At 45.2% G+C, this 27,100-nt stretch overlaps 1 protein-coding gene across 1 annotated transcript in view; it reads left to right on the plus strand.

The window, feature by feature from the left end:
- Nucleotides 1-27,100, plus strand: part of LOC134355465 (major facilitator superfamily domain-containing protein 4A-like) — an 84,995-nt gene that overhangs the window by 21,645 nt on the left and 36,250 nt on the right. The window contains exons 2-4 of the mRNA XM_063065393.1: nt 606-804; nt 11,588-11,830; nt 26,422-26,581. Coding sequence (XP_062921463.1) covers nt 606-804; nt 11,588-11,830; nt 26,422-26,581 — 602 coding nt within the window. The remainder of the gene's footprint in view (nt 1-605; nt 805-11,587; nt 11,831-26,421; nt 26,582-27,100) is intronic.

Genomic DNA, 27,100 nt, shown 5'->3' on the forward strand with positions numbered 1-27,100 from the left:
GACTGAGGATTCTGCATCTTCTCTGTGATTCCTAAAAGAGAATGTCTGGGATGGAGGGATCCTTGATTATGTTGGCTACTTTCCTGAGGCAGCAGGAAATACAGACAGTCAGTAGAGGGGAGACTTGTTTGCATGATCATAACTTGGCTGTTGGCTGTGTTCACAACCCTGTGCAATTTCTTGCGGTCTTGGTCAGAGTAGTTGACATAACCAAGAGAGGAAACAAGTCAACTCAATCCTGAAGTACTCTCTGAGAAGGAGAAGCAGCTATGGTTGACCTCACTCATGGTTCACATAATATTTTATCTATAACTTCTGAACAATTTCATCCTAAGCAACATTTGCCTATAGTGTGCTAAAATGTATTCAAGTATAGACTGTGACTTGTATGAATTATTAAATTACAAATTTTACATATATCTGACTCTCATTTTTTTTTGAATGACTGAAGTCAGCAATAAGTGTATTTGCTGGTGGAATGTTTATTTAACAGCCCCTTTGTTTGGTGGGGAAGGCAGAGGAGAGCCTTGCTTTGCCCAGTCAGCAGTTATAGTTCGTCCCTTGTCATACCTGTATTAATCAGGATTTACAATTGTCTTCTCCAGGTTCTCCTGTTCGCTGAGTGCGCTGTTTGTCTCCACTCTGCTGATATCAGCTGTCTTCTCCATCATCCCCTTCTGCAGCAATGTAATCATCCTTGCCTTTGTCCTGGCAGTGGCCGGGTTGGCCATGGGCTGCATAGACACCATTGCTAACCTGCAACTGGTCCGGATCTACCAGAAGGATTCGCCTATCTTCCTACAGGTTGGCAGACATGTTAAGATGTGTTTTTGATTCTATATTGGCCTTCATTGTAAATGGTTTAGTGTCCAGGAGCACGATGTCTTACTAGAATTATACAGGGCCTGATGAAACCATAACTGACATACTGTATAGGCACCAGAGACTGCTGATGTTGTGCTCTGGAGGAACTTGGTGGGTCAAGCAACATTCATAGGCCCTTTATTTGGACTGAAAGAAAGAGTAAATTGCTAGTGTAAAAAGGAGAAGGTAAATTCCTCCAGTGCTTTGTGTAGTAGTCAAGTACGATGTTCTTCTAAGGGATTGTCTCTTGCTGGGTCCACAGATGACAGTAGATTCCTGGGATTGTATGAGGAGAGGCTGGCTCATCAAGGCCTGTATTTACCCAAGGTTTGGAAAAACAAGAGAGCTCATTAAAAGGTTCAAAAACCTTTCAGGGCTTTAGGAGTCCTGAACCAGGAATCACTGTGTTAGGAAGTTGGGGAGGACACTTGGGAATGAGATGTGGATAAAACTTCTTCATCAACATAGAACACAGAACATTACAACACAGTTACCGACCCTTCGGTACACAGTGTTGTGCTGAGATGTAACCTACTCTAAGATCAATCTAACCCTCCCTTCCTACATAGCTGTCCATTTTTGTGACATCAATGCGCCTATCTAAGAGTTCCTTTAAACTAATTCTTAAATTGTTCATGGTGAGTCTGGGGTATTCTCATATCTTAGACTGGAAACTATGGCTAAGTACATTCAGAAAGTTAGATAGGTTTCTATACACCAAAGGCATCAAGGGGATATGATGGCAGAGCAGGGGTTAGGAGGGATTCAGCAACAGCATAGAACACTACAGCACAGTATAGGCCCTTCAGCCCACAATGTTGTGCTGACCCTTAAACCTTGCCTCCCATGTAACCCCCACCTTAAATTCTTCCATATACCTGTCTGGTAGTCTCTTAAGTTTCAGTAGTGTATCTGCCTCCACCGCTGACTCAGGCAGTGCATTCCACGCACCAACCACTCTGAGTTTTTGGAAAGAAAAAAGGATCAGTTATGATCATACTGAATACTGGAGCAGAGCAAGTTTGAGGGGCCAAATGGCCCATGCTTCCTCCTGTTTTTTTTCTACATGCCATTCACTTCCAGTCGGAGCTGCAGAAAATGAATAGCTGGATATCAGACAATAAGTATACAGGAAGAGGGACTGGTTAGTCCATCAAAATTTCTCTATTATTTCATTGACTTTCTACCACTTTCCCAGTCACATGCAATAACTCGGCACGGAGTGTAGTGGCTAGCACAACACTTCACAGTCTAGGCGATCCGGTTTCAATTCCCGCCACTACCTTTAAGGAGTTCGTATGTTCTCCCCATGACATAGAAACATAGAAAATAGGTGCAGGAGTAGGCCATTCGGCCCTTCGAGCCTGCACCGCCATTTATTATGATCATGGCTGATCATCCAACTCAGAACCCCGCCCCAGCCTTCCCTCCATACCCCCTGATCCCCGTAGCCACAAGGGCCATATCTAACTCCCTCTTAAATATAGCCAATGAACTGGCCTCAACTGTTTCCTGTGGCAGAGAATTCCACAGATTCACCACTCTCTGTGTGAAGAAGTTTTTCCTAATCTCGGTCCTAAAAGGCTTCCCCTTTATCCTCAAACTGTGGCCCCTTGTTCTGGACTTCCCCCAACATCGGGAACAATCTTCCTGCATCTAGCCTGTCCAATCACTTTAGGATTTTATATGTTTCAATCAGATCCCCCCTCAATCTTCTAAATTCCAACGAGTACAATCCCAGTTCATCCAGTCTTTCTTCATATGAAAGTCCTGCCATCCCAGGAATCAAACTGGTGAACCTTCTTTGTACTCCCTCTATGGCAAGGCTGTCTTTCCTCAGATTAGGGGACCAAAACTGCGCACAGTACTCCAGGTGTGGTCTCACCAAGGCCTTGTACAACTGCAGTAGTACCTCCCTGCTCCTGTACTCGAATCCTCTTGCTATACATGCCAGCATACCATTCGCCTTTTTCACGGCCTGCTGTACCTGCATGCCCACTTTCAATGACTGGTGTATAATGACACCCAGGTCTCGTTGCACCTCCCCTTTTCCTAATCGGCCACCATTCAGATAATAATCTGTTTTCCTATTTTTGCCACCAAAGTGGATAACTTCACATTTATCCACATTAAATTGCATCTGCCATGAATTTGCCCACTCACCCAACCTATCCAAGTCACTCTGCATCCTCTTAGCATCCTCCTCACAGCTAACAATGCCACCCAGCTTCGTGTCATCCGCAAACTTGGAGATGCTGCATTTAATTCCCTCATCCAAGTCATTAATATATATTGTAAACAACTGGGGTCCCAGCACTGAGCCTTGCGGTACCCCACTAGTCACCGCCTGACATTCTGAAAAGGTCCCGTTTATTCCCACTCTTCCTGTCTGCTAACCAATTCTCCATCCACATCAATACCTTACCCCCAATACCGTGTGCTTTAAGTTTGCACACTAATCTCCTGTGTGGGACCTTGTCAAAAGCCTTTTGAAAATCCAAATATACCACATCCACTGGTTCTCCCCATCCACTCTACTAGTTACATCCTCAAAAAATTCTATGAGATTCGTCAGACATGATTTTCCTTTCACAAATCCATGCTGACTTTGTCCGATGATTTCACCGCTTTCCAAATGTGCTGTTATCACATCTTTGATAACTGACTCCAGCAGTTTCCCCACCACCGACGTTAGGCTAACCGGTCTATAATTCCCCGGTTTCTCTCTCCCTCCTTTTTTTAAAATGTGGGGTTACATTAGCCACCCTCCAATCCTCAGGCTCTAGTCCAGAATCTAATGAGTTTTGAAAAATTATCACTAATGCATCCACTATTTCTTGGGCTACATCCTTAAGCACTCTGGGATGCAGACCATCTGGCCCTGGGGATTTATCTGCCTTCAATTTACCACTTCCCTACTGTTACGTACCCCGTAACTGGGTTGCCAAACCAGCAGAAATGGATCACTCAGTTGGAGTCTGGAGTACTAGAACTAAGAAAGTTTTATTACAGAAACAAGCAACACAGTAATCGAAAGGATAATAAATGCAACAGTTCAGTGATGATAAACACACATGTGCACAGAATTAAGATAACAGCATCAATCAAGCTCTATCGTTGTCTAGGGGTGAATGACCAATTTCAAAATGACTCAAAGTTCAGTTCGCAGTAACCGTTGCCATGGCGATGGACAAGGTGGGGAAGAGAGACATAGAATAGGAACAACTCATCATTCAGCACAGCTTCACTCACAGACCAGCGAGATGGCACACAAACAGCATTTGGGCGGGTCCTTGGTGATGTCACCTGAGGTCACCGACTGTGACCCCTCCTCCAGATGCGGTCGATCCTCTGCAGTGAACCCGGCACCCAGGCAAGGGCGGACACACACCGGGCTCCCGCTGATCGTACCTTTCCACCCTTGTCGTTGTCTGGGACTTCTCACCCACTCGTGAGAAGCGCACCGCTTCCAGGGTCTCGTTACCTCGGGTGGCGTGTGTGTCTGTCTTAGCGAACCTGTCCCTTTTTATCCCCCTGCTGGGGTATCGCCTGTCCATCACTTCAAACAGTTCAGGGTTCAAAGGGGGGAGCCGCTCCAGACAGCTCTTCCTCCCACATCCCTTCATTACACATCTCCAGACGCTGCTCCATTGTTCCTTATCTCTCCTTCCCCGGAGGGCAGGTGGCAGACCAACTGCTGATGCCACTGATGCTAGCCCAGGCCAGCAAACATCTTAATTTTATGTGTATTCTCGTAACACTTCCCCCCTTTAAGGATTTTTACCGGGAGGTAAAAATTACAAACATGACTACATTATCTGATACATACACAATATACATCTTTAACAGTTATTTAGCTAATACAGAGAATTTGAAATTGTCAACACCTTGACAGACAGTCATCACATTTTCTGTTCCTTTTACACGTGTTATTAATAATCCCTTAGACCAGGCTCCAACTCAGCAAACTTCATAGTGGCCAAAAACACTGATGAATTGCGACCAATGTAACCTCTCATTTGGTTTTGTCCCGGACCACAACAACAAGGGTCGTCCCATTCCGACTCAATTTTCCCTCGCAAGGGCTTAGTAGGAGGGGGACGGGTATTGACCGCAGAGTTATTGCAAAACTTCCTGCAGTACCCCACCATCTCCAAAAGCCTTCTGAGGGCCCTCTTGTCTGTCGGGGTTGGGAGGTCAGCGATAGCCTGCACTGTAGCTTGCATCACTGCCAGCTGCCCCTGTGTCACCACAATTCCCAGGTAAGTGACATTCGTGTGGCCGAATTCATTTTTTCCAAGGTTCACTATCAAGCTGGCTTCAGACAGCCGTGTTAAATTGCCAATACACACCTCTGTGTTCATCAGCCCTTTAGTCACTGAATTACTCAAAAAATATGGGTGTTGTTTACTTGGCCGCCCTATTGTAACAGACATAACCCAACGTCCCAGTTCTTTGCATTTCCTCGGGACAATCAAACACATGGGTGCGAGTCGTTTAATTACTCCTTCGGGGATTAAGGGAGAGACCTTATCAGTAGACCTGGCCAAAACAATAGCCTTCTCCCATCTGACCGATCCCATCCTAATCTTTTCAAAATGGTTTTTTCCTCTTAGCAGGGGGCCCCTAGCTTCATTGATTTCCACGCTAACACCGACTAGGTTTGTTAGCATATCAAAAGCCGGTGACCGTCTCAGTTCGCGTCGGTCATGATCAATAACATTTTTCCCCCTGGGCAGCCGGTAACTCTCTTTCATGATTCCACCAACTGTTTCCTCCAGCACCGCAAAATGTCCACCGGGGGGTACCTCGTGGGCCATGTTAAAAACCTCATCCCCATAACTCTTTTGCACCACCCCCCACTCCTCATCTGCGGATGCTGTACTTGATTTCCCTTTCTTCCTTAGCACCTCCTCATCCGCACAATAGCTTGTCAAGGCTGTGTCAGAGAGAGCGGTCTCTGCCAAAACCATCAGCCCCTCGTCTCGCTCCTGCGTCTGCACAAATTCTTTCCTGGCTACTGCTACGTCCGTCCCAGCTCCCTCACTACCTCTTATCTCACTACACCCTGTCTCATACAAGGTTGGCAGAAATGTTTCAGCCAAATTCACCATCGCGGGCGGGGCCTCCATGCTGGCAGGCTGACCCGTCAATCTCACGACTGGGAACACGATTCCTCCGGCGATGTCATTACCGAGCAAGACTTCCACGTCTTTCATCGGTAATTCGGACCTCACCCCGATCGTGACTAGTCCAGAGACCAGGTTGCTCTGTAAATGTATCTGGTGCAAAGGGACTGACTCTGTCCCTTCCCCAACACCTTTGACCTCTACCTCCCCAGTCTGGGTCTCTGAGCTAAACTCTAATACACTCTTCAGTATCAGTGACTGACACGCTCCCGTGTCTCTCCAGATCCGCACTGGAACTGGTTTTAACCTCTCCTTCACTGACACCAGTCCGGCCGAGATAAACCTCTCGCGCCCTTCCTGGACTTTTTCAGACCTGTCCTTCCCTAGCGGTTCGCTTAACAGCTCGATACAGCCATTCAAAATTTCCGCTTTTCCTTTCCCCGTCTCCTTCCTTGGGGCAAAGCACCTGGACGCAAAGTGTCCGACTTTCCCACAATTATAACAGACGACCCCAGGAGACTTCCTACCAGACTGCTCCCGGTCTACCTTATCCTTTTCACTAGTCCCCGGCTTACTTTCTGACTTTTCCGGCGGACTCTCCCCGCCGTCCTGACTACCCTTCTGGTAGCCTTTACTCGGGGCAACCTTCATTTTATGCGTCAACGCATACTCATCCGCTAACTTAGCAGTTGCGGCTAACGTGGCTGCCTCTTTCTCATCGAGGTAGGGTCTCATACCCTCAGGGACACAACCTTTAAACTGCTCAATCAGAATCAGTTGCAGCAGTCTGTCATAATCCCCCTCTACCCCTTTCGAGGCGCACCAACGCTCACAATATGTTTGCATCTCACGAGCAAACTCCAAATACGTGCGGTCCCACCGCTTCCTCGCATTCCGGAACCTCTGCCGGTATGCCTCCGGGACCAACTCATAAATCCTGAGGATGGCCTCCTTCACCACCTCATACTTCTGGGCATCTTCCGCGGATAAAGCGGAGTAAGCTTGTTGGGCTTTCCCTTTCAGTACACTCTGAAGTAAGACAACCCACTTATCCCTCGGCCAGTCCTGACTTATAGCTACTTTTTCGAAGTGGAGAAAGTACCGATCCACATCGGTATCGTCAAAAGGGGGAACCAGCCTAACCTCCTGGGTCGCCCGGAACCCTCCACCTTGGTTCGGCACGAGCCCCTGCTCGGCCCTTATCTTTAACTTCTCCAGCTCAAATTCCCTTTCCCTCTGTTTCTCCTCTCTCTCCAACTGCCTGTCCCTCTCTCTCTCTTCTCTCTCCAACTGTATTTCTCTCTCTTGCCTTTCTACCTCTTTCTCTCTCTCCCGCCTTTCTAACTCTCTCTCTTTCTCCCGCCTTTCTAACTCTCTCTCTTTCTCCTGCCTTTCTAACTGCTTCTCTTCGTGTTCTAACTGCCGTACCCGGAACTCGTGCTCGAGTCTCAGTTTTTCAAGCTGTACCTGTACCGCGTCTCCAGCAGGTTTTTCAATAGACACCTCCCCCAGCTCACCTTGGGGAAACACACCTTTAGATACATAGTGCTCTACAATAGCTCTGTGTATCTCCTCTCTCCTCATTGTCGACTTCACCTTAGCAAGATTCACCCGTTTGGCCACAGCTATCAATTCCGATTTCCTGGCATCCTCTAATGCCTCCAAGGTCGGCGCCTTTATAAATTCCTCAACCTCCATTTCTGCTGTTTGTCTTTTCTTTCTTTCGGGAATTTTAACCCAATCAATTTACTCCGTCCCAAATTTAGCGTTCAAAATCCCGGACGAGCCCCCACTTATGTTACGTACCCCGTAACTGGGTTGCCAAACCAGCAGAAATGGATCACTCAGTTGGAGTCTGGAGTACTAGAACTAAGAAAGTTTTATTACAGAAACAAGCAACACAGTAATCGAAAGGATAATAAATGCAACAGTTCAGTGATGATAAACACACATGTGCACAGAATTAAGATAACAGCATCAATCAAGCTCTATCGTTGTCTAGGGGTGAATGACCAATTTCAAAATGACTCAAAGTTCAGTTCGCAGTAACCGTTGCCATGGCGATGGACAAGGTGGGGAAGAGAGACATAGAATAGGAACAACTCATCATTCAGCACAGCTTCACTCACAGACCAGCGAGATGGCACACAAACAGCATTTGGGCGGGTCCTTGGTGATGTCACCTGAGGTCACCGACTGTGACCCCTCCTCCAGATGCGGTCGATCCTCTGCAGTGAACCCGGCACCCAGGCAAGGGCGGACACACACCGGGTTCCCGCTGATCGTACCTTTCCACCCTTGTCGTTGTCTGGGACTTCTCACCCACTCGTTAGAAGCGCACCGCTTCCAGGGTCTCGTTACCTCGGGTGGCGTGTGTGTCTGTCTTAGCGAACCTGTCCCTTTTTATCCCCCTGCTGGGGTATCGCCTGTCCATCACTTCAAACAGTTCAGGGTTCAAAGGGGGGAGCCGCTCCAGACAGCTCTTCCTCCCACATCCCTTCATTACACATCTCCAGACGCTGCTCCATTGTTCCTTATCTCTCCTTCCCCTGAGGGCAGGTGGCAGACCAACTGCTGATGCCACTGATGCTAGCCCAGGCCAGCAAACATCTTAATTTTATGTGTATTCTCGTAACACTACTAACATGTATTTCGCTCAGTTCCTCCATCTCACTGGACCCTCTGTCCCCTACTATTTCTGGAAGATTATTTATGTCCTCCTTAGTGAAGACAGAACCAAAGTAATTATTCAATTGGTCTGCCATGTCCTTGCTCCCCATAATCAATTCACCTGTTTCTGTCTGCAGGGGACCTACATTTGTCTTTACCAGTCTTTTCCTTTTTACATATCTATAAAAGCTTTTACAGTCAGTTTTTATGTTCCCTGCCAGTTTTCTCTCATAATCCTTTTTCCCCTTCCTAATTAAGCCCTTTGTCCTCCTCTGCTGAACTCTGAATTTCTCCCAGTCCTCAGGTGAGCCACTTTCTCTGGCTAATTTGTATGCTTCTTCTTTGGAATTGATACTATCCCTAATTTCTCTTGTCAGCCACGGGTGCACTACCTTCCTTGATTTATTCTTTTGCCAAACTGGGATGAACAATTGTTGTAGTTCATCCATGCAACCTTTAAATGCTTGCCATTGCATATCCACCGTCAATCCTTTAAGTGTCATTTGCCAGTCTATCTTAGCTAATTCACGTCTCATACCTTCAAAGTTACCCCTCTTTAAGTTCAGAACCTTTGTTTCTGAATTAACTATGTCACTCTCCATCTTAATGAAGAATTCCACCATATTATGGTCACTCTTACCCAAGGGGCCTCTCACGACAAGATTGCTAATTAACCCTTCCTCATTGCTCAAAACCCAGTCCAGAATAGCCTGCTCTCTAGTTGGTTCCTCGACATGTTGGTTCAAAAAACCATCCCGCATACATTCCAAGAAATCCTCTTCCTCAGCGCCTTTACCAATTTGGTTCACCCAATCTACATGTAGATTGAAGTCACCCATTATAACTGCTGTTCCTTTATTGCACACATTTCTAATTTCCTGTTTAATACCATCTCTGACCTCACTACTACTGTTAGGTGGCCTGTACACAACTCCCACCAGCGTCTTCTGCCCCTTAGTGTTACGCAGCTCTACCCATATCGATTCCACATCTTCCCGGCCTATGTCCTTCCTTTCTATTGCTTTAATCTCTTCTTTAACCAGCAACGCCACCCCACCTCCCCTTCCCTCATGTCTATCCCTCCTGAATATTGAATATCCCTGAACGTTGAGCTCCCATCCTTGGTCACCCTGGAGCCATGTCTCTGTGATCCCAACTATATCATAATCATTAATAACAATCTGCACTTTCAATTCATCCACCTTGTTACGAATGCTCCTTGCATTGACACACAAAGCCTTCAGGCGCTCTTTTACAACTCTCTTAGCCCTTGTACAATTATGTTGAAAAGTGGCCCTTTTTAATGCTTGCCCTGGATTTGTCGGCCTGCCACTTTCACTTTTCTCCTTAGTACTATGTGACCATGTGAGTTTTCTCTTAGTGCTTTCGTTTCTTTCCACAGTCCAAAGATTTACTGGTTGGTAGGTTAATTGTTCATTGTAAATTGTTCCGTGATCAGGCTCAGATTAAATCTGGAACAGCTCGAAGTCCTATTCTGTGCTGTATCTCAATAAAAAAGTAAATAAATGAACACTGCATTTTTATCCCCCTGTAACAGAGAATTCCAAAGGCTCGCAACACTCTGAGGAAAGATGTTTCTCCTTCCATCAATCATAAATTATTGACACAAACCACACCCTTCGAAGACATTGACAGTTCCTACTTCGGGGAGCTAACTTCTCAGCATCTTCCCTATAAAATTTTCCCATGTTTTGAAAAGATTAGTGTTCACTTGGATTCCAGAGAATGTGGGTGCCTTGCACTCAAGATCTCCTAATGGAATAACCCTCTTGTCCCAACAATCTATCACGAATTTCAGTTGCACCCCATTTAAAGAAAGTGTCCATTCCCAGCACAAGAAGACAAACATGTGCAATGCAGTCCAAGTTTACCAGCCGTGTTATGGCATATTTGGGTGTATTACATGATGCTCTGAAATGTTCAAGTTCAGTGTGTATGGGCTATGTAGAGATGTGAGGCAAACTTCGATTGTTTTCTCTGGAGCGTCGAAGTATAGATGGGGTGTCCAAAGATGGGAACACACAAGGGCATTGGCTTAAGGCAAGAAGGAAGCTTAAAGGAGAAGGGTTTTTTTTTATTTACAAGGGGCATAAATTTTAGGTGATTGGCGGAAAGTGTTTAGTGTGGATGTCAGAGGTAATTTTTTAAAAAATTTATTTATTGAGATACAGTGCAGAACAGGCCCTTCTGGACCTTCAAGCTGCACCACCCAGCAAACCCCCCAATTTAACCCTATCCTAACCACAGGACAATTTACAGTGGCTAATTAACCTACCAACTGGTATGTTTTTGGACTGTGGGAGGAAACTGGAACACCAGGAGGAAACCCACACAGTGGCGGGGGCGGGGGAGGGGGAAATGTGCAAACTCCTTACAGGCAGTGACGGGGAATAAACCCGGGTCGCTGGTACCAGAAAGCATTGTGCTAACACAGTGAACAGTGTGTGGAGTGCTCTGCTGGGAGTGGTGGTAGAGGCAGATACATTAGGGGCATTTAAGAAGTTCTTAGACGCATGGATGGTCGAACAATGGAGGGTTATGTAGAAGGGAGGGTTTAGGTTGATTTTAGAGTAGTTTAAAAAGTCTGCACAACATAAGCTGTGGGGTGTTCTATGTTCTATTCGGAGAATGGTAGATGCCTAGTGTATACAGCCAAGGGAAGTAGATACAACAAGACCTTTCATGAGCATTTTAACAAACACATGAATAGGCAGGTACTAAGGAATAGAGACCATGTACAAATAGGTAGGAATAATTGGCATAGTGGTCGATGCAGATATGATGAGACAACAGGTCTATTCCTGTGCTATATATTTCTAAGTTCTGATTTTAGTTTTTTTTAATTAATCAATTGGCGGGAACTCCTGGCTTTGATGTGAAATGCTCTTCCTTTCTATTGACAGGTCCTCCATTTCTGTGTTGGCTTTGGTGCTTTCCTCAGCCCCATGATCGCAGACCCTTTCCTCTCTGAAACAAACTGTATGCAGAACAACCTCACTGCAAATGGGACCTCGGCTGACCTGGCGCACATTCGAAATTCCTTGATATCTCACCATCTGATGAATCAGAGCAACGTTGTTCTGGCAACCAGTAGGCATTTCGTCTCAAATGTGTCCTATGCATTTTGGATCATGGCACTGATCAATGTAAGTGAGATGTGTAGTAAGGCAGTTATAACAATTATATATTAAGTAAGGTATGATTTACGGGTTTAAGAACATTTGAACTTGGTGCAATGGCCCATCGAGCTTATTTGCTGGTTGGAGTCTTAAGGTCTCACCTCCCCAAACTTCTCCTCTTTCTCCTCCACCCATACCTGCCTCCACAACCATGTGGTGTCATGAATGAGGTTAAAAAAAAAAAAAATCTGATCAATAGGTAGGAATGATGATCTGGAAAATTCCTCCCCATCCTCAGGCCATCCAAACCTGACCAGGTCATCCCACACAATAATATACACAAGAGTTTCTGCAGATGCTGGAAATCTAGAGTAACTCACACAAAATGCTAGAGGAACTCAGCAGGGCAGGCAGTAATTATGGAGGGGAATAAACAATTGATGTTTTTGGGCCGAGAAGTGTCTTAATTCCAGGTCATCCCACAGACTCCAAGTCCTTCCTTAACTCTGCCATCTCTGTACCTGCAATGAACTGATGCATCTTCCTCTTGAAGCCATTGTGACACTCCTCCGGGTGCTCCAGTTTCCCTTCTAATTCTAAAGACCTCTGGTTAAGGGTGTTGGCCCCTGACGCATGGACACACTTGGGGACTGTCCCCAGCACAATCTTCAGACTGTGTTGGTTGTCCACTCAAACTGACACATTTCATGTTATGTTTTGATGCACATGTGACAAATAAGGCTGATTAAAGAAAAATTTATCTTAAAATTGATCAGCAAAGTGAAAGCCCTTGCAATAAATGAATATTGAATCAACCAAAACTGAAGTCAATATGTGCAGGTATATATAGTACTGTGTAAAATTCTTGGGCACCTATATGTAGCTAGATCATGGAGCGGAGAGCAAGTTTGTACATCTGGCAAGAGCAAAGGATGTTAGGAATGGAGTGCTGTGGGACAGGTGGCAAAGAGTGCCAGAGATGGAGTGGGTGCAGATACACCCAGCCCTGAGCCACCAGACAAGGTCATTTGATTCCAAACAATTGGTTTGTTATTAATTAGAGAATGTCTCTCTGGTGCTTCCCATGCCCTCTTTTCTCCTTTCCCCTTTTCCCAAACATTATTCCCCTCTCCCTGCCCTTTTCCCGTTCTCAGTCCACAGTAAAGACTCATATCAAAATCAAGTTTATCATCGCTCACATTTGTCATGAAATTTGCTATTTTTTCATGTTTATATGAGATGAAAAGGTTAATGGGTGCGGAGAATTTGGTTCTGGGTCTGCACTGACTGGCGTTTAGAAGAATGATGGAGTATCTCACTGAACCCTGTTGAATATTGAAAGATCTAGATAGAATGGATGTGGAGAGGATGTCTTCTATAGTGGGGGAGTCTAGGACCAGAAGGCACTGCATCAGGATAGAAGGATGTCCCTTTAGAACAGAGATGAGGAGAAATTTATTTAGCCAAAGGGCGGTGAATCTGTGGAATCCATTGCCACAAACAGCTGTGGCGGTCAAGTCATTAGGTATCTTTAAAGAAGAGATTGATAGGCACTCAAAAGCCAAATGATGCAAGAAGATGGAGTTAACAGTTTAGCAGTGGCTTTAATTTTTGTTTATGCACGCAATGGAGATATTAGTGGTGAGGCCAATGTTCATTTCCCATCCTTCATTAAATGTAAGAGTGTGTAATATTAGAGTAAATGACTCTGCCAGGCTCTACATTCAGCTGTAGAGCAGGCTGGGTAAGGACAGTAAAACTCCTTTCAGCATTGGCAAACTGGGCATTCTTTTGTTTAATGCCAATCCACCATTGCTAATTTTTGTTCACTAACAGATATATTAAACTACTTGAATTTGTATTCAGCAGTACAGGGGCAACACTGAAATACACGCCTCCAGGCCACGATAGCATTTTATTGGCAAATTGGTTCACATGCTTAAGGAGCCAAATGGCCTAGTCCTGGCTAAGTTACTACACACCCCCCAGAGTAATAAATAATGGTGAAAATTGTCTCAGACTAGCACAGTAAGGAATCTTGGTGGAACTTTATTGGCAATCAAGTTAATTCTCTTAAAGTTCCCTGACTTTGGCGCATCATCATCACTGAGGCCTGACATGGTCATCCTGTCAGAAATCTCGAAGCATGTGGTCATGGTAGAACTGACAGTGCCTTGGGAAGACCAGATTGAGAAGATGGTCAAGTGTAAGAAACCCAAATACCAGGAGGTGGCAGAGCAGTGCTAGAGACGGGTGGAGAGCCCTAAAGGGGTGGGGTGTAAACGCTCTGCAGAACCTGCTCTCTCCTTGGTATAATGGGGGCTGCAATGAGAAGAGCCATCAGTCTGGTTGAGCAGGCCTCTAGGTGGCTGTGGGTAAGAGGTGTGACCCATGGACCACTGCTGTTGTGAGACAAGTCGGAGCCTGTGCATCCCTGGCTGGGTCGCCCAGGCGAGGGTGTCTGATGTTGAAGGACCCGAACCCTCCAATGATCACAGGTTACATCACTGATGATGTGTCCCAGCACATCCTGGGCTGGATCGCAGCATCTGTAACAAAAATCAAAAGGGAAAAATTGCATTTTTATAACACTTGCATCCTCAAGATGCTCCTGAGGATTTCATATTTGAAGTGCACTCACTGTTGGGAGGTAGTTGCTGAACTACACTAGTAGAATAAAGCCAAAAATTATAAATGTCACCTAGCTAGGTAATGTAGAATTAGACATGCAGGCAACACAGAAACAGGCGATTCTGCTCTCAAAGATGTACCAAATTTGTATCATTGTCCTTAGCACATTTTTCTTGAAAGTTACTGAAGAATCTGATTCTAGTTTTCTTGAGACAGGATTCTTCTGATCAAGAAGCTCCCCGTGTAAAAATAAATATATAAAATAGAAATAAAAAAAGAAACACAAAAAAATCTCCACATTTTCCCTCTGGTACTTTGATACTATCTTAAATTTGTGTCCTTTGGTTACTACCCCAACCGCCATTGTTAAGTTTCTCCCTTGATTCAGGCATGATGTTGTAATTACCCAAAAATATCAGCGAAAGGGATCAAAGCATTCTTTGTATTTGTTTTTTTCAGTATTTTAATACTGAGTGTAGCTCAACAATGAATGAAAATGCTTGAAGAACTATCCTGGATACTATTGTTCAAAAATGGATTGTGTTGTTACTGCTTCATTTGCCAAGGTACACTGTAACCTCAACTGAAAGCAGTTAGTTTCTTTCATCATCGGATGTTCACCTGTCCTGCTTGCTGACCAACTTTGGCATTATTTTTATTTCTTTAAGAATTCAGCATGGTAACAGGCCCTTCTGGCCCAACGTCTGGTTACAAAAACACCTTGATTTCAAAATTCCTGCCTTTGTTTTCATTTCCACCAGAACCTGGCCTCGACCTACAGTATCTCCAAAATTTCCAACCCCATAACTCATCAGGTCTAATCATCCCTTATATAATCTCACCTTCACTGACAGCCATTAGCTGCCCTGGTCTGAGCTATGGGATTCACTCAGTAAATCTCACCACCCACTTTTTTTTTATAAAAAGGTACTCTTTCAAACCTTACCCCTTTTGATCATTTGACCTCAGATCTCAGACACCTTGGGAAGATGTGCACTGGCAGCTCTCTTCAGAAATAGTAGCATTAGGGAGCTATTTAGCCCTCCTTCGTCATTCACCAAGTTCATGAATCTCCCCTACCATTTTATTTCTTTAAACATGTTTGCCTCCTTTGTATCTTTCAACATCACCTCTTTTTGGTCACTATATATATATATATATATATATATAATGTGTATATATATTTCGGAGCCTTAGACTTTTGCACAGTACTACATTTGTAATGTGGAGCAGGGAGTGAGTTTGTAAATCTGGCAGGAGTAAAGGATGCTGGAAATCGGGAGGGTGGCACACAATGGAAGGGGTGATAGGGAAGGAGGGCGGGTGCCTGGAGGAGTTGATGTGGGTGCAGACACACCTAGCCCTGAGACACCAGGCAAAGTCATTTGGTTCCAAACAATTGGTTTATTGACCATTACAGGATGTCTCTCTGGTGCTCCCCTCTCCCTTCCCCTTTTCCCAACCACGATTCCCCCTTCCCACTCTCAGTGCACAATAGAGACCCATATCAGAATCAGGGTTATCATTACAGTACTCATATGTCATGAAGTTTTTTTTGCAACAGCAGTACAGTACAATATATATAAAATTACAACAATGCTGTGCAAAAGTATAGAGTGCTAATATATATATGAGACTTCTGCACAGTGCTGTATATTTGCTTGAAACTTGCATACTGGAAAAATTCAGCAAATCCGGCAGCATCTGTGGAAAAGGAAATAGTCAATACTTTAAGCCAATGCATCAGAATTGGCTTGGTGAGAAAATGAGGATGTTTGAAGTGATGAGGGGGAAAAGACAGAGAGAACAGAGAGGCGGCGTGTGATGGGATGAAAATTGTCCCAGCAGAACAAATGGTATTGTTGTCTAACTGAGAGTGCTTGTCAACTGGCTGGGGGAGAATAAATCGAGGGAGATGAATGACACCAATAGGGAGAAGGAAGAGCAAGGTTGGAACTGTGAAGTCAGCTGCTGGAATAAAGAGGGATGCTGGAAATATTCAACAGTACAGAGAGAACAACTGGGAAACAAATACATTCTTCCAGGGGTGAAAACCTAGTGAAAATATTTGACAAAATTGAGCCGCACTACAGACTGGTTTATATTACTGAAGTATTTCTACTTGAATTGTGAAAAATCATTGTGTTCTAATTGAGTCCACTATATTGGGCATTTAAATATAGTTTAGTTTATTAAAACAATGTTGCTAACTACTTTGTATTGCCACATCAGCATAAATTATTTGGGTTTGTTGATCTAATCTTGGTTTACTCTTTAACCTATTCAGATAGTCTCCAAAGTACACATAAACCTATGCAAATCAAGGCCTTATTTAGAATAATCATAGCTCAGATGTATCTGTTGCTTATAGAAAGATGAGTACTGATTTGCACAGGTATTATGAAGAAATTGTCTGTAACCGGATCTTTGATTGGGTATCTGCCCAATGGATAACATTAGGAAGTTGCAAGAGTGTTCACCTTGCAAAACAATGTCTCTTTTAGGACTTTCTTTTAGTAATAACTCTAGTGAAAATTTCGGGTAGATGGAGCTCGTCAGCCTGGGAAGGCAGTCCATCTAAGAGAGGGAAACTCTGATTTCAAACCTCCTCTGCCTTGTGGCCATACCCACTGATGGGAAAGGCTTCGGGAGTAAACCCTGAGGACAAATCCGGAACTGGAGTCCCTAAGGCAGTCCGATGTTGCCTTCATCCTCATTCAGGCAACTCCTGCGATGACACTGGTGCCAAGCTGTACAGGCCCTTGCCCTTCCCTTGGACAACATCAGTGTCGTGGAGAGGAGAGACTTGCTGCATGGGCAACTCCCGGTCTTCTATACAACCTTGCCCAGGCCTGCGCCATGGAGAGGACACTTCAGCGTCGCCTCACCATGACGGCACAACACAGAAAGCAGTAGTTATAAGCCTGCACTTGATTGGTGTAGAGCAAGGCGCCAGGGGTTGCTTTCGACAGAGGGACAGACCATCGCGTCTCACTGGACAGCTATCACCCTCCTCAAGCTGGGCATCCCCCAGCCAATTAGGGGCTGTCCCGCCACAGTTCACCCCCTCTTCTGGGTGCGTGGGGCTTAGGGATACAAGTAGCCCGAACTGCAGACTGTAAACGCTGCACTAGGCACAAGAAGACGACAAAGAAAGAAGCCAGCACTCAGACTAGGATGCAGGAATATATGGACCATCACCACTGGTATATCAGATGAGCTTCGGGAGATCAGTGACATACGCAAGACAGCAGTGATTAACAATGAACTGTCGAGACTCCAAGTGGACATCGCAATGCTCCAAGAGACACGTCTCACAGAATCGGGAACCCTACGTGAGAGAGACTATACCACCTTCTGGCAGGGGAAGGGCTCAGATGAGACCAGAGAGCATGGTGTCGGCTTTGCCATGAAGAACTTGCTGCTGAAAATGGTAGAGCCTAGCGAGAAAGGGATGGAGCAGATTTTCTCACTTCGACTCCACACATCCACGGTCCTGTCAACCTCGTCAGTGTCTACGCCCCAAGCCTCTACTCTACGCAAGATGCAAAGGACGAGTTCCACGACCAGCTCTCAATGATGATACAGGAGATCCCAAGTCAGGAACAGTTGCTGCTACTTGGCAACTTCAATGCCAGAGTGGGGGCCGACCATGACTCCTGGCCAAGTTGCCTGGGGCGGTATGGGATTGGCAGCATGAATGACAATGGGCAATGACTGCTCGAGCTTTGCATGCTCCACGAATTGTGTGTCACCAACACCTACTTCCAGACCATAGCTCAGCACAAAGTGTCTTGGTGGCATCCCCGCTCCAAACACTGGCACCAGCTAGACCTGGTAATCACAAGATGCCGTCACCTGAGAAATGTGCTCATGACTCACTCCTTTCAGAGTGCCAACTGCGATATGGATCACTCTCTGGTTTGCTGCAAGATCAGACTTCAGCCAAAGAAGATACACTACGCCAAGCCTCCAGGCAAGCAGCACATCGATGCCAGTAAGACACAACACCCAGACAAAGCTGCAGAGTTCATCAAGTCACTGGACGATGCTCTCCTTGCAGACCCACCAGAAGGAGATGCTCAACAGAGATGGGACTCTTTCAGGGACACTCTCTCAAGGCCTTCGGGAAGAAACGGGGCAAGACAAAGGACTGGTTTGTAGGGAGCTCAAGTAAGCTCACCGCTGTCATCAAGGTAAAGCGCGTTGCACTACTAGAGCACAAACACCACCCCACCCAGGCAACACTGCAAGCGCTAAGGACAGCAAGAAGAAACAGCCAGACACTGTGCAAATGACTACTGGCTACAACTATGCGAAAGCATTTAGTCATCATTTGACACAGGCCAACCCAGCCCCATTAAAAACCGTAACAGGCGATACCATCTATGACAAAGGCAAGTAGATGGAGAGATGGGTGGAGCACTACGCTGAACTCTTCTCCAGAGAAAACAGCATCTCGGACAGTGTGCTTGACGCTGTGGAATGCCTGCCTGTCACGGAGGAACTGGATGCATTGCCGACTGCCAAAGAGCTGAGTAAAGGCATCGACAGCCCGCCCACTGGGAAGGCACCAGGATTGGATGGCATTCCACCAGAGGTCATCAAATGCACAAAGGGCGTCCTGCTAAACCACCTGCACGAACTACTGTGCCAGTGCTGGATAGAGGGAGCAGTGCCGCAAGACATAAGAGACTACAACATTGTCACCATATATAAGAACAAAGGGGACAGAAGTGACGGTAACAACTTCAGGGGAATCTCCTTCTTGAGCATCGTAGGGAAGGTCTTCACCTGGGTGGTCCCGAACAGACTGCAGAAAATAGCTGAAAGGGTATATCTCAAGTCTCAGTGCGGTTTCAGGTCAGAATGCTCTACAATCGACATGATCTTCTCCCTTCGACAGCTACAAGGGAAATGCAGAGAGCAAAGACAACAATTCTACGTCACTTTCATTGACCTTACGAAGGCCTTTGAACTTGTGAGCAGAGCCGGGCTGTTGAGAATCCTCGCCAGGATTGGTTGTCCCCCGACGCTCCTCAGGATAGTTCAGTTATTCCACACAGACATGAAGGGTGTCGTTCAGTTTGACGGCTCTTCTTCAGAGGCTTTCAGCATCTGCAGTGGTGCGAAGCAGGGCTGTGTGCTTGCCTGCACCCTGTTTGGTATCTTCTTCGCAGTCATGCTGAAGCATGCCTTTGGGACATCAACTGATGGTGTCTACCTCCACACCAGATCAGACGGGAGGCTGTTCAGTCTGTCCCGACTGAGGGCGAAAACCAAGGTTCATGAAGTACTCATCAGGGGCATGTTGTTTACAGACGATGGCACTGGCAACACACTCTGAAGAGCAACTGCAGCGCCTCATGGACAGCTTCTCGAGAGCCTGCCAGGACTTCAGCTTGACCATCAGCCTGAAGAAGACCAACATTTTGGCCCAAGGCATTGAGCACCCCCCTGCCATTACCATCAACAACTACGAGCTGGAGGTAGTTCACGAGTTTACATACCTTGACTCCACCATCACGGACAGTCTCTCCCTAGACCCTGAGATCAACAGACGGATCGGACGAGCGGCCTCAATAATCACCAGGCTGACAAAGAGTCTGGGAGAACAGAAAGCTGATGACGTACACCAAGGTTGCAGTCTACAGGGTCTGCGTCCTCAGCACACTGCTTTACGGCAGCGAGACCTGGAGCCTCTACTACAGACAAGAGTGGTGTCTCAACGCCTTCCACCTTCACAGCCTGATGTGCATCCTGGACATCAAGTGGGTTGACCAAATCACCAACAATGAAGTCCTGGCCCGCGGCCAGATACCCAGCCTCTTCACCCTGCTCCAACAACACCATCTCCGCTGGCTGGGCCACGTACACCGCATGCCAGACGGAAGGATCCCGAAAGACCTGCTGTACGGGGAACTGGCCTCTGGCAAGAGAGCACAAGGGCAGCCCCATCTTCGTTTCAAAGATGTCTGCAAGAGAGACGTGAAGTCACTGAACATGAACGTCGAGAGGTGGGAGGACATTGCAAGCGATCGCTCTCACTGGAGGCTGGAACTACGCAGAGATCTAAAAAGAGGAGAAGAGAAGCTGAGGCTTGCTGCTGAAGAAAAGCGCACTCGTTGGAAAAACAGCACCAAGACAACACTGGAGGACAGTGTCTTCAAGTGCAGTTGCTGCAGCCGAGACTGTCACTCCCATGTGGGCCTCTACAGCCACAACAGATGCTGCTCTACCAACACAGACTGAAGCAAGACTTTCCAGGCGCAGATCCATGGTCTCGCAAAACTAACAGATGCCACCTACAGAGAGAACAACAGAGTTAATGCCAGAACTGCTCTGACACAAGGAATGGTTATGTGAAATTAGCACCATGGGATCACATACAGCACAGAAACAGGACCTTTGGTCCACTTTGTGCCGACTATCAGGTACCCATTTGTATTATCCAATTAACCAGTCCACAGCCCACTATGCCTTTGTGACCAAAATTGTTCAAAGTCAAATTTATAATCAAAGTATGTATGTGTCACAATTCAATACTTTGAGATTCATTTTCTCGCAGGCATTTACAGGAAAATAAATACAATAAAATTTATGAAAATCTCTATATAAGAAAAGATTGACTAATAAGCAAGGTGCAAAATAGGGCAGATTGAAGAAATAAGTAAAAATAAAAGTACTGAATCTCACCAGCTGCAATGTGTCTGTTGGAAGGTCTGTTCTGTTCTTTGAGCTTTATTGGACTGTGACAGAAAGATGACAGTGGGAGAGATTATGAAGTTCCAGTGAAGTGGAATTTTGGCTCAATCTGTGTAGCCGAACCAAATGATCACTGAATCTGTTTCATAAAGGAGATCACATCATGATCACTGAATGCTAAATTCCAACCCACCCTTCCACAATACACGAACCCACCACCACTATCATTTCTTGTCATTCACCTTGTGCACAGACACTCCTGTGCTTTATGGATATACAATCAATCTATTTATACAAGCTATCTTATGTATTTATATTTGTGCATTTTTATCATTGTGTTCTTTACATTATTGTATATCTTGTGCTGCATTGGACCTGGAGTAACTATTGTTTCATTCTCCTTTACGCTTGTGTACTGGAAATGACATTAAACAATCTCGAATCTTGAGTCTAAATTGAGAGAAGTTGCTACAGCACCTGGAAGTACCCTTTGGGTTCCTGGATGTGATGAAGGGGAGGGGCTGAATGTCAGGTTGTCCCATCTTGTGAATGCCCCTGAGAAAGGAATGGCTGATGGAGACAGTTCAGACCATGCATCTATGTGGGTTCATTTAAAAAGTACAGTACTATGCAAAAGCTTCATGCACAGATGTTCAGCTTGGGTGCCTCTGACTTTATTGCACAGTACAGTGGTAATTCTATGTATTGCACTGTACTGCTGTAAATAAAATTCAGATTTTGTGACATATGAGTGGCCATAAATCTGATTCTGATATGTGTCTCTATCATGGACCGAGTGTAGGAAGGAGGCAGGAAGAATGGGAATCAAGGTTGGGAAAAGGGGAAGGGAGAAGGGGAGGAGTGAGAAGGACCAGGGAGAGGTTCTGTAATGATCAATAACCCATTTGTTTGGACTCAAATGACCTTGCCTGGTGTCTCAGGGTTGGATATGTCTGCACCCACGCCACCTCCCGTCCCTGACACTCCTCCTCTGCCACCTGTCCTCCACCCTCGCCAATCCCAACATCCTTTGCTCCCAGCAACACACATCAAAGTTGCCGGTGAACGCAGCAGGCCAGGCAGCATCTCTAGGAAGAGGTGCAGTCGAAGTTTCGGGCCGAGACCCTTCGTAAGGACTAACTGAAAGAAGAGCTAGTAAGAGATTTGAAAGTGGGAGGGGGAGATCCAAAATGATAGGAGAAGACAGGAGGGGGAGGGATGGAGCCAAGAGCTGGACAGTTGATTGGCGAAAGGGATATGAGAGGATCATGGGACAGGAGGCCTAGGGAGAAAGAAAAGGGGGAGGGGGGGAAAAAGCCCAGAGGATGGGCAAGGGGTATAGTCAGAGGGACAGAGGGAGAAAAAGGAGAGAGAGGAAAAAAATTGTGTGTATATAAATAAATAACGGATGGGGTGTGAGGGGAGATGTGGGGCATTAGCGGAAGTTTGAGAAGTCAATGTTTTCGAGGGGGAGGTGGGGCATTAGCGGTACGAGGGGGAGGTGGTCAGCAATTTCACCAGCAACTTTTCTGTGTTGCTTGAAATTCCAGCATCTGCAGATTTCCTCATGTTTGCATCCTTTGCTCCCATCAGGTTTACAAACTTGCTCTCCACTCCATATCAATGAATACAGTACTGTGCAACAATCTTAGATATATATACCTAAGGCCTTTACACAGTACTGTGACTTGTGCTGAATTCCAATCCCCTCTCATCCTGTAGTCAGAGTCGTACATCAGGGAAGCAAGCCTTTTAATTCAACTGATCCATACCAATCAGGATTCCCATCGAAGCTAAAATGTATCTTATTTTCAGGTACATATCCTCTTCATTTTAATTTCCAATGTCTTGCTAATGATTTAAAAACTATGATCTCTGGTTTTTGGACATCCACAGGAAATCGTTCTTTTGTGTAATCCTTCAAATCGTTTCATCTTCCTGAAAGCTTCTCCATCTCCTCGAGGAGAACACTTAAACTGAAATCCTTCAATTCTGCTATTTTAACATCAGGTTCATCAGTTCCAGTTTGATATCTGAGCGGTTCTCATCTCTTCCTTTTGTAGCTTGCTACTTTTGATCTTCAGTTGGATCTGATTTCTCTGGCTTAGAGCAGCTCACAAAGACATTTGCAAAGGGAATTCATCAAGTTATTATAAACGAGACACCAAAGATGCTTGAAGTAAATTGGACTGAGTGTTCCTGCTTCAGTTCAAGTCCTGTGGCCTTAAACTGTCAATTTCCAATTTATATTAAATCTACTGTACTGTGCAAAAGTCTTCGACACCCTAGATTTCTTAGATGGCTTTAGAAGGTATGGCCGCCAGGGTCGTGATCTCAACATCAGTGAGGGTGCCTGGGATTACCTGGAGAGACAGAAGCAAGCGAGACAGCCAAAGTCTGTAGAAGAACTGGCAAGTTCTCCAAGATGCTTGGAACAACCTGCCAGCTGATTTACTTATAAAACTGCGCGACAGAGACTTGATGTAGTTTTAAAGGCAAATGTTGATTTGTTTTAGTTTTTTACTGACTTGAATAAGTCTGTATAGATCCTGGAATTCCAAAGCAACACACAAAATGTAGGAGGAACTCAGCAGGTCATGCGGCATCTATAGAAAAGGGTACACAGTTGATGTTTTGGGCCAAGACCCTTCTTCATTGTTTTTTCACTGTTTACCGATCTTTATACTAATTTTTTTTGATACTTAGAAATGTCTCATTATTTTAGAAGGCAGCTTCACTTTACAGAAATTTTTTTACGTGTGCCTAAGAGGTTTGCACAATACCGTTTATAAGTGAAGGAAGGCATAGATTGAAATCAATGTGCTACAGTGTCACTGTAGAGCAGCTAATAGCACGGCTAAATGATGAGCTGCATAGAATGATGGGTGTGTGAACAGAAAGAGGCACAAAGACAAGACATGTTAGCAGAATGGTTTCAACAAGTAAATGCTTCCAAGCTTTGCCACCTTTGCTAGTCCTGCTTTGCTGTGCAGTACCTTCTTGGCTTTAACTGAACACTGTTGCATTTTATTCCACTGAAGTCAGTGACAAAGACCTTCAGGAGTGGACTACAATGCATACTCCTGCTTCAATGCATGTTTTAGCATCAATAGCCAAGGATGAATTTCTGCCCCATCTGTGTCTGATTATTAACATTACTGATGGATAGCACATTAATTGTCTGTTTGAACTCAAACTTTGGCATTGATCCAACACACAGAATGACTGCTACCATCCGGCTCAATAGTCCAAATTTAGTAACATACTCAGGCTTTTCTGTTTTTTCATTAGTGGCCACTGTCCTAAGGCTGGAAGCGAGACCAATGACTCTTCTGGGGAGTCTTTGATCTGAATCAAAAGTCCATGTCATGCATAATCTAAAGATTTAAAGATGAGCTTTATTTGTCACATGTACATCAAAATATATAGTGAAATATGCTGTTTACATCAACGACCCACACAGTCTGAGATGTGGGGCAAGTGTCACCACACTTCTGACGCTAACATTACATGCCCATAATTTACTAATCCTAACTTGTACATCTTTGGAATGTGCGAGGAAACCCATGCAGTCATGGGGAGAACAAATAAACTGCTTAAAAACACAGGCGGGTATTGAACCTGATCCTACAGCTGCTGCTGTAAAACATCACGCTATCTTTTACACTACTGTACCATCCTCCTTTGAATGTTTGATTCTGAAGTGGGATGACTGAATTGGGATGTATTTTGTTAGTGCAGGCAAAGCATACAAAATTCAAACACTTCCACATGTTTATCCCCAGCTCTCAGAGAGGCCATTGCATTTGCTTTGACCTTGAGTTACTGGGATGCAGTAATGGTTGTAGTTACATTGATACCTGGTGGTTGCTTGGAAGATCTTCTCTGCTTTGTCCACTCACCTCAACAGGCAGAGTTCCTGGTCTCCTCCACCGGGTGAGACGAGGTGGTAGGGGACATGAGAACACTTGCAAGGAGTCTTAATATCAAGTTCAGGTCAAAAGGAGTCTTCATTGTCACACAGGATGGCATGGTACCCTCATGGTCAGTGTAAAGCTTTCCAGTACCAGCTGTGAGATTGGGGTTCGATTACCACTGCTGTCTGTAAGGAGTTTGTACGTTCTCCCCGTGACCTTGTGGGCTTCCTTTGTCCGCTCTAGTTTCCTCCTACCTTCCAAAGTGTTAGTAAGTTGTGGGCATGCGATGTTGGCTCTGGAAGTGCACTGACACTTGCGGGCTTCCCCCAGCACATCCTCTGACTGTGCTGGTCACGAACGCAAATGATGGATTTCACTGTATGTTTCGATGCACATATGACCAGACCAGCAGAGTTAATCATTAATCTTTAACTTCTCCGCTCCAAGTTACACTGCTGGGTACAAAAGTATTGGAGACTGTGAGTGTACTCCTAGAGATTAGATCCACGGGCCACGTGGTACAACGACCTTTATTGCTGTACCCATGACATGACTCTGCGTGATTTCCTGCCGCAGTTTGAAGATGTTAGAGGTAACATGAAGTTCCGAAAGAAACCCATTGTTTCATCCTGGCTACATTATATCAATGCAATTAAATATATGATGTCTCAGCTGCTCCAGAAAAAAACAAGTATATATACTCTCTTTCCAGCCAACAAGGGAGGGTTTAGAATGGGGCTTTAACACAATTTTACTGCACAGTGAAAGGACCCTTGGTCTAGTGGCTCAGTACAGACAAAGATAAAGATTGGCTTTGCTTATCACATGTACATCAAAATATGCAGTGAAATGCCAACATAATTGGAGGTGTGCTGGGTGCAGCCCACAAATGTCGCCATGCTCCCAGCACCAACATTGTATCCCCACAATTTACTAACCATAACTTGCACATCTTTGGAATGTGGGAGGAAATTGGAGCTTCTGGATGAAAACCAAGTTCAAGTTCTAGTTTAATTGTCATCCAAACTTGCATGATTGCAGCCAAACAAAACCAGCGTTACCCTGGGGCCAAGGTACAAAACACAGTACCAACAGTCACACGCAGCACAAGGCACATACAAGATATCTGTAAAATGCAGTCACATCAGAAACAAGTCCAAGACCCTGAGTCCATGAATGTTGCAGCAGTCTGCAATCCGCATTACCATGAGGTCATGGGAAGAACGTACAAATTCTTTACGGTCCACAGTGGGTATCGAAACACATTCTTACAGCTGCTGCCATAAAGAGTGACGCAAACTGCTATGTTACCAAGATATTTCTTGTACTGTTGACCAGGTGTGTTAATTGTTTCTCACTCTGCAGTTACCCGTGCCTGTGGCCGTGCTTTTCCTGATGTGCAAGCAGGGATTCAGGGGCTGCTGTAGCAAGAAAAATGCACCCCTCTTGCCAGCCGAGGAACTGCCCTCAGACCTGCAGATGGACAGATTATCAACAAGGCAGGAGATGACGTTAAATGCCAAAGGTAGGTACAGCGTAGCCATGAACACGATAAACACTGTTAGCTTTGAGTGCATGTATATGTGTCATCTCACGTGGACATTGGGTTGTTGGGCCTCTGACTCGGGCGATGCCCCGGTTGTCACCAATTAACTGAGCTCTGACAACTTGCACTAGTTTCTCAATCAACCTTTATTTACTTGTGCAGAAGAGCAACATGTCCTCTGTCACTAAACTATTCTGAAGTTTGAACAAAGAAATGCCAATTTTATACATAAATTGACTAGTTGTGTACCTAAGTTGATCCAATAGAAACTTTGTGCACTTCTGAATCCTGTCATTTGCATATTTAAGTACCAATCATACATATTTCAGCAGATAACCAATTGAATCCGTTGTTAGTTAATAATTGGTAAAATAACTGTCCACTAGTAAGTGTTGCCCTAGAATTCTTCATTTGCATCTTTATCCTGTTTTGGTATGCTTGGTGACCTTGGCTCCCAGGCTTGAACAGAAAGGCTGTACAGGAGTTTGGCTTTCAAGA

Source organism: Mobula hypostoma, chromosome 13 (assembly GCF_963921235.1).
Source record: "Mobula hypostoma chromosome 13, sMobHyp1.1, whole genome shotgun sequence".
Classification (NCBI taxonomy): Eukaryota; Metazoa; Chordata; class Chondrichthyes; order Myliobatiformes; family Myliobatidae; genus Mobula; species Mobula hypostoma.